Source organism: Aspergillus oryzae, chromosome 3 (assembly GCF_000184455.2).
Source record: "Aspergillus oryzae RIB40 DNA, chromosome 3".
Taxonomy (NCBI): Eukaryota; Fungi; Ascomycota; class Eurotiomycetes; order Eurotiales; family Aspergillaceae; genus Aspergillus; species Aspergillus oryzae.
In genome coordinates, this window is record NC_036437.1 from 1,709,323 (window position 1) to 1,726,151 (window position 16,829).

General features: G+C 49.4%; 4 protein-coding genes across 4 annotated transcripts; all 4 read right to left on the minus strand.

Moving 5' to 3' along the window:
• Window positions 1–642: 642 nt before the first annotated feature.
• sebA (putative C2H2 transcription factor (Seb1)) lies at window positions 643–2,526 on the minus strand (the record flags this gene model as incomplete). Its single annotated transcript, XM_001821121.3, has 2 exons — window positions 643–1,898; window positions 1,956–2,526. 2 exons carry the CDS (start codon window positions 2,524–2,526, stop codon window positions 643–645), a joined length of 1,827 nt encoding a protein of 608 aa, XP_001821173.1.
• Window positions 2,527–12,052: 9,526 nt separating this feature from the next.
• AO090023000652 (thioredoxin-like protein 1) lies at window positions 12,053–13,192 on the minus strand (the record flags this gene model as incomplete). The annotated part of the gene is made up of 3 exons (XM_001821122.3): window positions 12,053–12,800; window positions 12,860–13,007; window positions 13,114–13,192. 3 exons carry the CDS (start codon window positions 13,190–13,192, stop codon window positions 12,053–12,055), a joined length of 975 nt encoding a protein of 324 aa, XP_001821174.1.
• A 657-nt stretch (window positions 13,193–13,849) lies between these two features.
• AO090023000653 (diphthamide biosynthesis protein 4) lies at window positions 13,850–14,401 on the minus strand (the record flags this gene model as incomplete). The annotated part of the gene is made up of 1 exon (XM_001821123.1): window positions 13,850–14,401. The coding sequence occupies one exon, from the start codon at window positions 14,399–14,401 to the stop codon at window positions 13,850–13,852; it is 552 nt and encodes a 183-aa protein (XP_001821175.1).
• A 485-nt stretch (window positions 14,402–14,886) lies between these two features.
• On the minus strand, window positions 14,887–16,031 carry AO090023000654 (peroxidase; the record flags this gene model as incomplete). The annotated part of the gene is made up of 2 exons (XM_001821124.3): window positions 14,887–15,630; window positions 15,687–16,031. 2 exons carry the CDS (start codon window positions 16,029–16,031, stop codon window positions 14,887–14,889), a joined length of 1,089 nt encoding a protein of 362 aa, XP_001821176.1.
• Window positions 16,032–16,829: the final 798 nt, after the last annotated feature.

Genomic DNA, 16,829 nt, shown 5'->3' on the forward strand with positions numbered 1-16,829 from the left:
AATGATTGGGGACAAGTTGAAGTATACATGTGGCCAGCACAGGAAAGACGTGGTGAGGGTGCAACCCGGGTCAAGGTCAAATCAAATATTACATCAAATAGGGACACAGAATGCAAGATGAACGAGAAGTATAGAGAAGAGAAAAAGAGGGAAAAAAAAAAAAAAAGAAAAGAAAAATGGGTACAAGAAGAGTGAAGAATGACTCGAGCCATTCTGTTGATCGAGGCAAAAACATCTTTGCCAGAAAATGCGACGAGAAAAAAAGAAAAATCCCAAATCACCACCTGTGCCTCAAAGAAGGCGTCATGCGCTCTAAGTTTAGTCCAAACCGTGGACTCCCAGTGCGCCGAATCCGTTGCCGCCCAGACAACCGGTCTAATGCCTCCAATGTAAATCTTCCTTTGTGAAGACCATGTGCTATATTATGTTTCTCTTTTCCCCTGTGAGAAACGAAATCCTTTTGCCAGACACCTTAGCCTCCCACCTGACACCGCCAATGTAAATGCCCAGACGCCAAAACCGCAAAGACAAAAGCCAGACCAACCAGTGCAATGGTGGAGTAATTATGATAGTGTATTAAGTAGTAAGGGGGGAGCTCCTGGTCACATCGCGTCGTGAAGTTGCAAACGGCAGTGGGGGCAACTAAACGTGCTCGTCACGCTTGCGCTTCTTGGCGGACCGACGATCGATAGAGGGTGCGTCAGAAACACCATCTTCGGATGATTCGCTAGTCGTCGACTTGGTCGCCGCAGCGTGGGCAGCTTCATAGAGCACAGCACCCATGGTACTCGCGTCGCGATTATCATACCGTTCAGATGCGTTGTTCGTGTCCAGGACACCCATCACGATAGAGCCACCGGCATGGGTCCTGGCATGCTGCGCAAGGTTGTCACTCCGAGAAAACTTCTTACCACACTCGTTGCACTCGAAGGGCTTGTCCTGGGTGTGCAGAGAGCGGTAGTGACGCTTAAGGTGCTCCTGACGACGGAAACGACGAGAGCAGAGAGAGCAGACAAAGGTCTTGGAAGGATCATCCGTCAGGGATTGCTTACGACCCCGGCGGTTGACCGACACAGGAACAGATGGGGCCTCGCAGGAGCTAGATACATTGGCTTCCGAGGCTGAGCAGGACGGAGCAGCTGCCTGCTGAGCCACGTTGGCCTCTGTGCTGTTGGCCCGGCTGTTGATCGGTGCCTGTGCCTTCTTGAGAGCATCCTGGTCCTCAGAGTTTGCTCTCTTGAGAGACTTGCGGGAGTTGCTTCGCTTCTTTGTCTTCATCTCGTCAGAGGTCTCGCTGGCATCACTTTGAGCCGGAGCGAAATCGGCGCATCCCAGGAAAGAAAGGCCAGAGTGGGCCAACTCCAGGTCGTCTGAAGAATCTTCCAAGCTGTGCTCGCTCAAGAACTCCTCGTCATCGAAGGAGTATGCGCTGAGGCGCTGTCTCTTTTCGCCCACGTAGTAAGTATTACCGCTGGGATGGAAGTCAACCAAGCGGTTGACAAACTCGTCCTCCGAATCAAGGTCGGAGAAGCTGTCAAAAGTGGGCAACGAACTGAGGGGGTCCTCGGTAGAGCTAGTGTAAGCGGGTGATGGGTTCTCATGAACTGGCAAAGTCACAGCCTCGCTTCCCAGGACCACCTTCGGTTCCTCCTCATCGCAGGAGAGAGTGGGCAAAGGAGGAAGCTCAGCGGGAGAGGATGTGTTGACGGAAGACTCGACAGTCAGCTGCCGAGGGTCACAGAAGTCGGAGGTGGCCTGCTCAACAGGGAAAGCCGACTGAGACGGAGTAAACAAGGAAGATACAGGAGAAGGCGAAGGAGAAAGAGAGGGGCAAGACCCGTGGGCAGAGAGGAAGTCTGAGCTCTGACTGGCGGTGAGAGAATTGGCGTTGATGAAGACTAGAAGAAGTTAGACTGGTTCCAACCCCCTACTCAACTGATGAGAAGAAAACATACCAGGAGTCATGGGAGGCGAAGTTGCTGACCGAGTCCAGTCGGCACTGGCCAAAAGCTCGGCATGGACGTCACTTTCACAACCCTCCTTTACACCCTCCACCTTTTCGAATGAGAAGAAGCAGTCGTTGATTGGGGTGTGCAAGGTGCCACTGCTGGATGGCGGGCTGCTGATAGAACTTCCCGCGGTGGAGAGTGGAGGGGTAGAAGGGAAGCTATAGTAGTCACCGACGAACCTTGTGTCCAAAGGCATGAGGGCTGGGGAACCCTGCTGGACGACGATTGTGGGCTTCAGGTGAGATGGTTGGGGAGAGGCGATGGGAGTCATGTTCATTGCTCCGCGGAAGGCATTGGTGGTAGCCATCTGATGCATGTTCATCATGGGTTGAGCATTGTAGACCGGTTGTTGCTCTGGGAGGCAGTGTTGCTGAGGGAAGGCCTGAATCTGTCCATAGTATGGCTGGGGCTCAGCCGGGTGGCTTGTGTATTGTTGTCTTTGTGAATCAGCAGTGGGGTAGTATGCAAATGATGGTTGTCCTTGCACCGTTGGTGCCATGGTGTATGTAGCGTCCATTGTGACTAGAAGACGAGGGATCAGTATGGGCATCCTGTATGATATATAGTCATCCTTCCACGAACCAATGATGAATGTGATGAGGATCAAGCGAACACTGCTTAACCTCTTGGGTATTATTAAGTATGTTTAGTCTAAGTCAGGATGTTCCAGATTGATGTCGAGGCAGCTTGGTGCTAATGATAGATGTCGAGCACTGTAGGTTGAATGAATGTAGATGTCTCTTGTTCTGGATGAATGAATGACTGAAGGCAGAAGAGTGCAGTCCGAATTAGGGTTTATAAAATATGCAACGTCTTCTGGGCTTCTGAGTGTGAATGTACGGTATAGTTATATCTGATAGAAGGAAGGACAGGAACCTCTGGTCGATACGAGCCAACCCTTTTTGGATTCGGGACGATCACGATCAAAGGTACCGGGAGACAGATGATGAAGTAAAAGAAAGAGAGAGAAGAGAGAGATGGGGATCAAAGCCAAAAAATAAGAAATAACGAAGGGAAGGACAGAGAATCGAGACAAGTCTAAAAAGGGAAAAAAGGAAAAGACTAAGAAATAAAGAGGACTAATGGACAGTCGCGGGGAAACGAGAGACAGGGCCGATATGGGAAAGGGAAGAGGGAGAGACGGCCAGAAGGATGGACAGTGGATAAAAGAGAGACTGATCTGCTTGTGCTACGACTTAGTAGCGCCGTGCGTAGTGAGAGTTAGTCGTAGGACTGGAGCCGTACTTTTTAGTTTTAGTCCGTCTTGTCTATTTGGAGGGGGGGGGGGGCCGTGGAAGAGGGAGGGAAGGTAGTATAATACTAGTAATTATACCTAATAATATCCTGAATTATAATTATAATTATGAATTTTTTTATTATAATAAATAAAATAAAATCGAGAAGATATTTTTTTTTTAAAAAAAAAAGGAAAAGAAAATTAAATTTCGAAAAATAAATAAATCCTAATAAATGGAGTAACTCACTAATGGATGGCCGCGGTGCATCCGCCCATCAATTCCAAGGATACTCCTCCATGGTGGTGCCAGATTTCCTATGATTATCAGTTAATCTTTACCTGAATGGTGCGAATGATCAATGGGAATAACTCTGTTCATGAATCCCAATTGTTTCCCTACTCCAATTTACACTTTGAGGGGAAAGTTCTCTGTCATTTCTCTTTTCGATGTCCATTCTTTTTGCCTCTTTTTCGCCTAATTCTTCATAACTTTTTTTTACTCTTGCCCATCGACACTCTCACGTAAACCAGACGCAGGACGGCACACAAACAGACACAGATTGACGCCGGTGCACATCTCAGTTCCTCCAACAGCGGAGCAACAGACGGGAGGTGGGACTCCTCATCGTCGACTGTGGCAGCATCCGCCGCATCATCATAACCACCATCTACATTTTGCTAACCAGAACTAAGTCTACCCTAAAATGTTGTGCCATTGCTCCATTGGGGAAAGGTAGCGTAGGATCCCATCCGAACTACACAGCCGACAAATCCAATGCGCGACTAACAGGGAATGGGACCACTTTCCTCGGCCGGGGAACCCAAAAAAGGCGTAAGCATGTGGGACGCATGAGCACGAGTGGACCACCTTGGCGGTCCTCATAAAGACTCCATCTGAGGACTCTCCAAAAAAGAAAAAAAAAGTAAAAAGTAAAAAGATTAAAAAAAAAAAAAAAAAAAAAGAGGAAAGTGGCCACTCCGGGCACTCCCCCATTTTATTACATACAACTGGGTACCTTACCTTGAGAAAGTTTTGGTTCCTGCCAACTTAGTATACCAGTCTTTGATAGTTCTACTAATAGTACTTCGTAAAATAATGCGGAGATTGTTCTATACCAATTAAAAAGGGAAAGAGGAAAATTGGGCGATGAAGAGACAAAACCTCACTCGTGGTCAAATGCCGCATTGACATAACATAGTACGATGGATTTGATTGATGGTGTAGAGTATGATGTCTCATGTAATAATATAATAGAAAGGTTGTTGGTCCTCCGTCCTATTAAAATCGAATAATAATACCAATCTATGTGATGTTTTATTAAATTATTTAGGTATCATCGGTAATAATCCTTGGATTAAGGCATCCTGTCCAGTCCTACCATGACTGTTGGGTGTGTGAATTGCCACTGTTATCCGAGACCTGGGCTGAAAAGTAAACCTGAAGTCTGATTTGCCTTCCTGAAATAGTAGTTTGAACATTTGATTGCCCGAGAACAAGAGTCACGTTCATGATGCTCTGAACCCAGTCAGACTGCAGAGATCAAGACAATGTGTTCGCGCGCGCGCCTATCTAAGACATCCAACGTATCCCTCCCATCGATCAATGATAACCTGAGTCTGGGGACGGACAGTGATTGATGTACAGTGATACGGTGATGTGCTATACATATCGGTAGTCTCGTTACCAATGGAAAACCGACCTGCGTCCCAAGTCTTTGCCTATCTGGCTTATCAGCGGCTTGACTGTCCCACCAACATGGGAGTGCGAGTCCAAAATCGAGCCAGTGGCCATTAGCAAAAGTAAATTGGAGTGGGGTGGCGGCCTCGCAGGGTGGTCACCGGTGGGACCTCAAGGAAGAAAAGGGTAAAATGGGTAAAGAACATCCGACCTCGCCCTCCCATGGGCTGAGGGGTCACTGATAGGCCAGATAATGGGTAACATTGCTCCCACTGCGAGAGTTGGCTGCAAGAAGGGCTGGGTACACCGGAGCTGCATTGAGGGCCAATGAACTCTGCGCGTGAATGGGAGGATTGACTCGCCGGCTAGCCTAGCCGGCCCCGCTGAGCATCGTCCCGTCCGCCATTTGGGGATTTGACCCCAAAGGCGAAACGATGTTTGAAAAAAGAAAAGAATGATGAACATCACTTTGCTTTTCTTTTTTTTCTTCCAGTTAAGATCTGCGTGGGCGGGTAACGAAGATGTTGTATTTGATAGTCGAATGACGGAATAGTGTCAATCCGAATATCGGTCGCAAATGAAGTTTGGGTCACGATGATTTTGGAACGTTTTCAAATCACGTCACCAACATACTAGTCCAGTGAGGCTTCTCAGTGGCATCATTCAGAGTCTCGACTAGGAGCAAGCGTCGAGAAGAGATACTATGTTCTACCCAACCAATGGTGAAACGGTCTCGACTGGCCCCACTAGGTATTTAATAGTGGCATGGTGTGCTACAACTCGTACCTTACATTAGAGCGTGTCGACGGACAATATGAACTTAGTCAGGCTGTAGATGTTGCCCTAAGTCTTGAGTATTTAGTGACGCTGAGGAATGAACGCTTTGACTTCGCTTACATAGGACGATCCAAGTAGGCAACTTATCATGAGATACTTACCTGCATAAGGCACGTAGTCATATTGAGCCCTCTATCTTACATGTCATGGGCGGAACAGGATAATTCAACCGGGGTACTGGATCCCAGTACCATTGGACACGCCTCGCCTTAAAATTGAGAGTTGAGCCACCAACCCATAGTGCAAGCACTATAACCTTAAAGATTCAACACAAAGAGCTGCTCACATTTGCGATTCGACCTGTTCAACGGCTACTGGATACATGATCGATCAGCTTTACCGAAGCCTACTGCAGGAACAGGTGCGGAGAATGCAGCCTGCAGCCCTGGCGCGACTCAGAATCTACTAAAACAGCCAACCCTTGCTTGAATCGGAATCAAAGGTGACGCTTGGCCGTTGCCGTCAACTCAGGTTACACCACCCGAGCTGTCAAAATAGAATTATTGGTTTACCTTGGGAAGAGTACCGTATACAATGGTTCGCTATAGAGACTGTATCTGATTCGATAAACCCGACAGGTACGGGAGTCAATCATCTTCGACCTGTTTGCCCGAGTCACATCTTACATAACACCTGCAGACCGGTATTGCGTATTCACCCACATATGACCACCATCCTTACTTACCCTTATGCAAAGTACCAAACACTAAAACCAAGCAAGAAATCGATCCACGAAATCCGAAACAAACGCGATGAACCAGATTTCCAGATAACACTGACAGGCTGCGCCACAAGCAAGGGACCAGGTCAGAGCTGTCAAATGCAAGCCAAGAGCCCGAATTAGATCAAAGCTTTTCTTAGCCAGGAAAACACGCAAGCTCCAAGAGCCAGACCGCCGTGTAACAACAAACCGCCGTCTGGTGAAAAGAAAAGCAAAACGACTGCCATGGTAACATCCAAGCCTTCCCTGCGGGACTTTCTTTCCCGAAAATCCGTGTGATTGTCATCTCGCCATGGATGATTTCAATTTATTCTTTTATTAGGCATTCATAAAGTTCGGGGGGTGAGGGTTTTTCCGGGCCATTATTGGTTCCATCTAAAGATAGATCTCATTCGTGATTGGTTGCAAACCCCCTACCCCGGCGCCACTTTTATCCTTTCGCCCAGGGGTGAGCGATTGGATGGCAGGGGGTGTTACGGAGTCCCCTGATATTCCGATGTTTGGGAACGGAGACTGCCGCAAGGTCACTAAACCCTTAGGGGACTGCGCAATAAAACCATATCCGCATGTTTAGTATATAGCGTAGGATGCTACTAACGTCCGTACAGTAGCAGGTCGTCTAGAGCACCCTAAGAACATGGGTAGGGTATTAATTCTGAAAGCCCCATCTAGACGAGCTGCTGTTATACCGACTCCGGTTAGAGTCTCCGTCGATGTAATTTAAAATCATGCATGGAAGGAAATTGGCGACCTTCGAGAAGGCAACGAAGGAGTGTTAAACCACCACTACTTTCCTAGTACTTGCCACTACACTCCACGTTGCTCCATAGCAGAGGCCGACGAGTACTTGAAGGCCGAAAAGTTAATGTCAATCGCGACGTTGTAACATCCGACGGACTTAACGACGTAAGCAGATAGCCATCGCTTCGCTCCTCGAGGGCTTGCAGTGAACCCCTGTCTCGCCACCGAAAGTAGGGACGCCACCGCAGAAACCGTTGTAGCACAGACAACAGACCAAGAAATTACTTTGTGATGTGTTTACTGAACACAAAGAAAGAGAAGAAAAAGCAAAACAGGGTCATGATTCCTAGAGAAAAATCAACGGCTCTGATCATTCTCTCCATCTGACAGGTAAGAAATTGCGACTCACCTTGGTTCAACCCCACAAAGTACGGGTGTACGAGCTAGAGTGAGGTTGCCGTTGACGATCATGATTCTTCACCACTGTTAATTTGTCGCACACATATCAATTCGAACAATTGGTGACCGTCGAGCGTCGAGTCTGGCCTCAGTGACAGGTCCATTCGACTCCACATCAGCAGCACATCATGATACTAAAATGTCAACTAAAATCAAATAGTCTCGACCGTTGTCTCGCCTCATGGCATATTCTCGGTCTGCCACCGAACAGCTCTTTACTGGTTTAAGATGAACGGAGGTCCAAGCCAACGGAACAGCGTCTTTTGCGACGTTGACACCTGTGGATTCAAGACGGAGTATGGCGCGCATCCGCGGGCGGTAGGGTCTTAGTGATAGTGGGCAAGCGACCGTGCTGAAGGCCACGGGAAGCTGCGGCTTCCCCCGGCGAATCAACCGTACAAGTATGGGACCTGTGAGTATCCGTGTATCGATGCCTTAGGCTCTTGACTGTGGCCGCAGCATCCGAAGCATCGATTTAAACGACTCAACGGTGGTTCGGTACCAGATTTAGTATGTATGACATTGACCGGAACTCGGTTGGCTGGAATCCCGTGGGGGAATTGGGAAAGATACATACTCCGTAGGCATCACTCATTATCATGAGATTATACAAGCACCCACTAGGAGCATGTGGATCACCGGTAACGAAGGAAAGTGAAGCGCATCATGCAACGGTTGAAGGTGGACTTGGAGTAATTCTCAAAGAGGAAGGCCATTAGCTGATTTGGAATCCTGTGGTTTACAGTTGATGGCACGATTAATTATGCTGATCACTATGGAAGCATTGTTGGAACGCCTTAATACGGAAATACCAAAATATGAGAGGGCCATTAGGCTTGCCCTAACACACACACACAGAAATGTCTTACTCCGAAGTAGACATCAGTCTTTGTTCTACAGAAACGATCTACTATCTTAGCCAAAGCCACACATATATTAGCCTGTGGGGCATAGCTAGCAAGGTACCTTCTCGGTCGGGAAAGGCCGTCAATTAGGTCAGTTTCCGGAAATATTCGAGGTTTCCAATCCATCCGCTCGGAAGAGGTACCCAGTTCTGCGGTCAGACTTTCGTCGGAAGTTGGAAGCTCAACAGCTGAAACAGACTACGCGTCCGTTAATCCTCCAATCACCGGGTTTGCTCTCACCCAGTGGCGTGCTAGTCGCTTAGTAGTATCCCCTCGACAATGGAGATACCTAACCACCTACGTCCAAGGTATCCGCCACCAACGAAGTAAGAAATACTATCTATTTGAAGCTGTTGGTTCGAAAATTCCAAATGACGTTTCTAAAACCGTCACAAAGTATCTATACGAAGCGGGTCCTCGTCGTCATAGTGCCAAGACGTTCGAAGAAGGTTCCATTTGGCATTCTTTCCTCGACACGAGACTTATTTGACACTAGGACAATAGTCTTTTATCACTAGGTTTTTTTATTAGGTTTACTAACACACATCTCAGAACCAACACTCACACTGTTCCATATCGATAAGGATGCGAAATCCCTCATTTCCTCTTGGGTAATGTTAACCGCCAAGACTCGCCATCGCTATAGCCCGGGATCAGAATTGAACCCGATAACCGACGGGCCACAGTGGTTTTGCGGGGACCAACAGTACACCGTGTCCACTCCTCGACCCGGGATGCAGCTGCATGCATAGTCCTAGTTGGTGGGTGTTCTGTCTGGCGAAATGCTTGGGTTGGATTCATTCTGGAACCTGCGGTGTACATTGCCGCCTTCCATTGGCTTCCAAATCCTCCTAGCTTGAGTGCCGAGGAGGGGATACCCCGGCACTTGAGCTAGGACAATAACTCCCACTGTCAAAGGCTGAGGGAATAGAGCAAAAAGAGGCCCGTGGCGTGCAGATTTGAGTTCCGTTCCTGGAGCTTTGCAGCAGGAGGACCAACTAGCGGTGTCGATCACTAGCGGCAAAGTCAAACATATTGAACCTAGGCAATGCATTGCAGAATGACTGAGAGAGCAGCACGTGCGTGATACACCGTTGGTTTTCTAACCAATTGGGTGATTCCATGGCATCATGACTCGCTATCGCGGTTCTACTGCGGAGTACCGCGCAACGCTACTCCGTATGAGAAGATCATGGACGAATAATGTGACTGTGGGAGGGGAAGCCTTCTCCCGGGCCAAGCATTCCGGTTCCTGAATCTGGAGAACCTGGCCTGCCTCAAGCGAGAAGATTGGTCCCAGAGTCCGAGTCTAGTCCATGTGCGGCATATGCGGGCCGCTGGGAGTTGGAGAAAGCAAGTTGAACGTGGGCTCTACTATGCTGATCATGATTGCATCTTTTGAGGCGACCAAGGTTCTCCCCCAGTGCTTATCTCAGACGGGAAGGAGGTGTCACTCCTCGGTGAATTCACATAAACGAAGGTTTTCGGTTACCCACCGAGTCCCAGACTTGAGAAACTCTCTTGTTGAAGAGAGTGACAGGCTTCCAAATAGTGCCAACCCTTCCATTTGGAATGAGCCAATCTCATGTTGACTTTCGGTCTATTTGGAAGATGCGGAGAAGACAATAATTCGGGGATCTTCATGCACGATTTCTTTTCTCTGTCAGTTTGCATCTACAACGTTGCCATTTGCCACCACACTACGGAATAGTTGACTGTTGGTCATGGAAACGCAGAAAAAGCAACTTCAATATCTCTACCACAATGGGGTCATTGGAACCACCGAACCGTGAATGAAAACTGGTACTATCCCACGTCCGACTTCGCTAAAGGGCCCCTCTTGCAGTTTTGGAAGCTTTGGTCGGGGGGTTGGACGAAAATAGCGCCGACATAGACTGAAACTCTATCTGGATAGAATTTTACTCCAGAGGCACTATTTCTCCACGCACTATCACTGGGTTTACCTATGGAAGGAAGGGCCCAACTGATCGCTGCGTCTCACCGTGAGACCTTCCCGTGGTCATCTACGTCGTGGGTCCAGTGCAACCATGCTAATAGCCTGATATGCACCGAAGGGGCGATGAATTTGATAATTTTTTCCTCGCATTTCCGATCTCCGTCCTCTCCGTCCTGGACTCCTGGAGAGCCTCAATCTACGATTCGCAGTACCAGCGGCGACGGTGGACACCTGAAACACTGTGGCGAACAGGATTCCTGAGTGGATGGGGGTACCAGATCCGATACGAGAAACGATCGGTTTAGATCTTGCGGCGACATACTCGGCCCGTGGTTCACGGTGGTTGCTCGGGTCACTATGGATCATATGGTTCACAGATAAGAAAAGATGAAGCATTCGTCGGTACCGGAAGGAACAGCGCTCAGGTTCCCGCGTTAGCGAGTTTTGTTTTGCTCGTGCACGACCAAGGTTCCTAGATTTAGATTGTCTATCTGAATCGGGGAGAACCGTGGATGTCGGAGAACAGCGCAAGCAGAAATGACGACATTCGTGCAGTGCAATCTATTGCGATAGAGAATTCATACGCTGACGCAACATCGAACACTTTCAACTAGTATCCGCAGACCTGCGTTGGTCATACAGTAGTACACAGTACGCGGAAACTGGATCGGCAACTGGCGCACGTCCTTCGAAACTACGTTCAACTATTCAGGACGACAGCTATTCGCTAAAATACCAGACACACAAACGTCTTTATCAAGAACAAACCCTTCCACCGCCAAGGCCAATGCCCTCAGCATCAAGGTAGGACAAAGTGCCCAGCGATCAACAAAGAAATCCAGCAAAAGAAAAGTAGGACAAAAAGGCCTCAGTGGATGGTGTTTGAGATCACATTCCCAGTGGGAATCAGTCTCTTCCTATCATATGTTTAACATCCAATTGTCTCATCATAAGCCTTATTTGTTTATGGAAAAGAAGAGAGAGAAAAAATCCGAAAGAAAAATTTTCATATCAGTAGCTTATGTAATCATTTACATTACCTAATTCGACTCGGCTAATAGTGTCCAATGGATTGGGAAAGTAAGTCCGCTTCCGAAAAACCACAGGATAAATATCTCGCGATGCTGCGATTCTTTGAGAATTTTTTTCTTTTCTTTCTTCGTGCGGCGACGCAACTACTATTTCACCCGTGTTGCTTGGACATCATATTTCCCCCATGATGTGACCAAGTGTCAGTTGCGTCACAGAGAAATGAAATTGCACGCCGGTTCTACTTTATTGGTCTTTCTGAATTTTCTAAGGATGAGACCATTTGGTTTGGGATCGGACATCTCTTTTAGTCCCCCATCAACAATCTTGGCAGCGCCAAGTACTTGGAGGGGGATCTACAGGTCGATGATAGTAGCTGGTTATAATGCAAATTTTTCAAGTCAATATTGCTACTGTAGAATCGTAATGTCCGTCTAAGGTATCCGGTATCCTTGTACGCCGTCATATCGAGTCTATGCTTATTCACCAGGCTCATCACCAATCTTCTCCAGCTTGCCCATCTCTCTCTTTTCGCCTGCCTCACCAAAGATACGGATACGGTCCACGCGCAGCTTTTCACTGTCCCCATCCCCATCCACAAAGAACATGATCAACGACGTAACCCTCTGGAATTTGACAAACCGCAAATCAATCTTGGCCGTTCCGGTCTTCTTATCCCAATCTTCAGGCTGGATAGTCACCGTCTGCACAGGATCGATACCCTCCGCCTCGTCAAAGCCCAGGACATGCGAGCGGTTCGTGTAGAGATGGATCGTCTGCGGGCGCATGGGAAGCTCATCACCATCACTGGGAGGCAACGAAGTAATCTGCAACGAATGCACCTTGAGCGTCGACTGGAACGGAACAAAGAGCATAAGCTGTTCATCGGTATCGCTCTCGACCCAATCCTTAGCCTTTCCCTTGCCGTTGTTCAGCGCCGACGGCTTCGAAGTCTCGAAGAGTGTCTTCGCCGTTCCGAACTCGCTGTCCCGGTTCAGCAGCTCCAGGCCCTTGGGATCGTACTGGTCCGTGATGTCGGCGTAGCCTTTCGGTGCGGCCAGCCCGATCCAATCTGCGTCGGAGCTGCCTGATGAGCCCTCGCCGCCGTCGTCGGGTTTGCTGGCCTCCGATGCGAGTTTGCGGACCACCTCCGACAGCTTCTGGGGGTCGGCGCCTTTGACGGTGGAGGTTGGACGGCCGCGCTCGAACACGATGAAGGTGGGCATGCTGTAGGTTTTGTAGTGTTAGTACGGTTGTAGGTGTTGGTGCTGGGGTGGGGGACGCACGCTGTCACTCCGTAGGCCTTAGCAAGGTCCTGTTGGTGATCGACGTTGATCTTGGTGAAGGTGATTCGGTTCGGGCGTGACAGCTGGGCTGCCAGCTGCTCATAGGCAGGGGCGATGGCTTTGCATGGTCCGCACCAGTCTGCGTAGACTGTGATCATCAGTTAGCAGCTGTAGCATGTTGTAGGTGGTCTTGAAGCTGGGGCGGGGTGACGCAAGGGGAGCGAGGGGAGCGAGGGTCGGGTTGTGAAGCTTACAGTCCGCGACAACAAAGCGAGACTTCGTCAGCAGGGTGCTGAACTGCTCCTTGGAGGAGATATGAACGGGGCTCGACATTGTGGCGGTCGAATGGGGGGTGGAAGAGGAGGGAACGAGGAAGGACGAGGAAGAGGGGTTGATTTTCCGATATGTCATCACACTCCGCGGATTCGCCGCAGATGATTTAAAGCTCCCAGACGCTACACGCGAATTCACTATGTAAATGTGTAACGTGGTTCAGATAAATGCTAGGTTTTTCTTGGATTTTATGGTAAGAATAGGCTTTTCTAGTTGCAGAGCGTTATTCGTTGTGAAGCTGGTTTATGTACTGGTACGGTGATCTTATATATATAAAAGCCTCAATGTATTTCTGTCACCACACACTGTACATGCTAAGGGTGTCTCTCAGTATGCTGATAACATGTATATCGCAAATGAACACTTCTCCCCTTTCTCCCTCATCATCTCGCGAAAATAGAACATCTAGCTCCGCGATCTATCACCCTCAGTCACTCAACTCGGATGTCGTTAACGGGACTGCTTCGCCCTATTCCTTTGGCGTCTTTGCATGAGACAAGCCCCAAAGCATCCCGCGACTAAAGGTACGGTCGGTATTGCATCACGGCGAAGCGACCATAATTTGGAGTGGCACATAGCAAAGTGCAAGCCACGACTCAAGTCTCAATAGAGACAAAAGTCTCGAAAATCATTCGAATCCTTCAGTCCGATGCACGTTCAACCATCCTCAACCGCAAACAAGATTTTCATCCACAAACTACACCCCCGACACCCAATAACAATCTCCCCATGTTCAGCCTCCCTCTCCAGATCCTCCTCCGACACCAAGAATCCCTTCTCATCACCACACCGACAGCCCCTGTACCAGAAAGCCGAATCACCCTCTTCCTCACAGGCCAGATCCTCCAGATCAACCACCTCCAACCCAGTGTGAAACACCGCGCCCGTCTTCTCGCGCTCAACAATCTTCGCCCGGTCTAGTCGCAAAGCGCGATCATATTCTGCGCGGAGCTGCGGATTGGAGAGGGTCTTGTAGGCTGTTGTTATCTCGTCGATTGTGTAGGGTTTGCCGTCGCGCGACAGGTCTTGGTTGGATCGGGGGAGGTCGGCGCTGTCTGCGACAGAGGAGGCTTTGTCTGGGTGGTGTTTTAGGAGGGCTTTATGGTAGGCGAGTTTGAGTTGTTGCTTTGAGAGTTGGGCGGTGGTTTCTGTGGATTGGATGTTGAGGATTTCGTAGTAGTCGGGGGTGACTGCGTTTGAGCGGGTCATTGTGTTTCTCTTTTGAGGGTATTTAGTTCATCTGTGTAGAGTTTTCCAAAAATATTTGTATGGAGAACCTTGAGTGTGTATGTTCCAGTAAAAATCGGGTTAGACGGTGGGATGGCGGTTGCGGAATTGAAGTTCAAGACTTGCCGCGATGTCGGCTTTTGTCTCCGCCGCCACTTTGCAATGTGTTACTCTTTCTACCAATTGCGAATGCTACGCACCGTTTATCTTTCTACAGTGATACGTGAAGTACCTTCTGGCAGTTCGGCATTGATTAAGTTCGATGAATTGTTTGATTCAAAGATTCAGTCTTTTCTACCAAACTTCCAATTGCCTGTGGATATCCTCCACATATACATGGCAAAGTAATATGAAACCATCTCTGATGGCCAGTATCTAAAATGACACGCCGGATATCAAACAGAAAAAGGAACAGTGCGCTGTAACAAACCAACCAAAAGCATGCGACATCAGGACATCAAAACCGCTTACTGAGAGGTCTTGAAGACGATGCGATCCTCGGGCTTGCTCTCGAAGGGAACGCCGAGCTCGAGGAGCTTGACGTAGACATCGGCGAAGTCCTTGAAGAAGGCATCACTGTCGCGGGCGTAGCGCTCAACGTGCTTCTTGAACGCCTTGTCCTTGACGAAGGCCATGTCGGCGGGGAGCATCATCAGGGTTCCGGTGGTCTTATCGGTGAACTGGGCAGGGCCGTTCCACTTTCTGGGCTGCCACTTCTCATCGATCAGCAGACGGAAGAACTCGTTGGTGAAGACAGTAGGGCTGAAGTTCCAGGGACCATCGAAACCGGAGCGGTCAGGATGGGCACGACCGAGGGCGTGGGCGCCGACCAGAGCCACAATCTCCTGGTCGTTGAATCCCATGCGGTAGAAGATGTCACGGACGTGCTGGTGGTCCTTGGAGGCGTCGGGCAGACGGCCGTCAGGGGTGCAGGCAGCGACGTCCTTGTCCTGGCGGCCGGGTCTCCAGGGGATGGCAGGGCCACCCAGCTCCTGGATGGCGCAGGAACCAGCCAGAGTCCAGAGATCGGAGTAGGTGATCCAAGGGAACTTGGCCTTGACAGGCTCCAGGAAGTCTCTGGCAGCCTTGAGACCAGCGTTGGCGCCGTGGTCGGACTCAGGGGCGAATCTCATGGTGGCACCGTTGCTACCTCCGGTACCAGTCTCCTTGTCATAGGTGCCACTTGCGTGCCATGCCAGACGGACGAGGACCTATGGAAGATCACATCAGTTCCAATAGCTTACGCGACTTGAGTTTGAAGGCTTACCGGTCCATAGCTGCCGTCATCATAGTCAGTCTCATCGGCGAGGCGACGAGCAATCTCGTCGTACACCTTCTGGTAGTCCTCCTTGGTGGGGACGAAGTTCTTGGAGCTGACGGAATCGCCGCCCTGCAGGTAGAAGTATGCACCAGCACCACCGGCAACAGCGAGACCAGCCCAGAGGAAAGTGTTGCTGGACTTGGCCTCACCAGCCTCGGAAGCGTAACCGCGACGAGCCGAAGCACGGAAGGCCTGGGTGGGAAGAGCGAAACGAGTGCTGCGGACCGCAGGTCTGACGGAAGGAGTCGAGCGGAGGAAGGCCCGGGAAGCGGTTCTCGCAGCTGAGGCCATTGTGAAGGTGTTTTAAGGAGGTGATACAAAGGGGATGGAGATGGATCAACAAGAGAAACGACTACGGCAGATGAAGTCGAGAAGAAGGAAGATGAAGGAATGAAAGGAATGAATGAGCGAGAGGAGAAGAGGAGAAGTCGGACGACGGCAGGGATACTACTAATAGGTACTTCCGAATGGCTTTCCAGGAGTCCGAAGGTCATCGAAACTGGCGATACGCACCAATCAGAGTGTTTGGGAGCTTCTGTCTGGACCAGAGCTTTTTATTAAGCACTCCGCATTTTGTGCAGCTCTTTGGTTCCTTAGTCTGAGGGGATGCTCGATTGATTGCTTGGACCACCGTGGACGCCTCCTCGATCCATGGCTCTTTGTCAATTTCTCATCCGGCCTCGATCACAGAAAACCTTCACAGCATCATGATCATTCTTGCGATTCTATTCTGATTCAGCAAACACACATGTTCTTTGTGTAGACGGCTGCGACATCTTCCCAAACAACATCAACCCGATCTCCAGGTCGGCTCCACATGGTCAAATCATCTCCCTCTTCCGTTACTAATTGCGACACGCTGTTTGGTAGACATGACCCACTCCGTCTGAGTAACCGAGGATTATTGAATTCCATCCTTTGAGAGAATCGAGACCCCCTCACATTAGAAAGCGATCTTCGAAGCGAATTCTTTGTCAACTGCCATTCGCTGCCCTCGACCGTATCACATTCCCCTACCTCAAGGGGCATCAGATTCCTCATATCGATAAATCCACACTACGGAATTCCACTGCAAATCCTCCAGCTTTT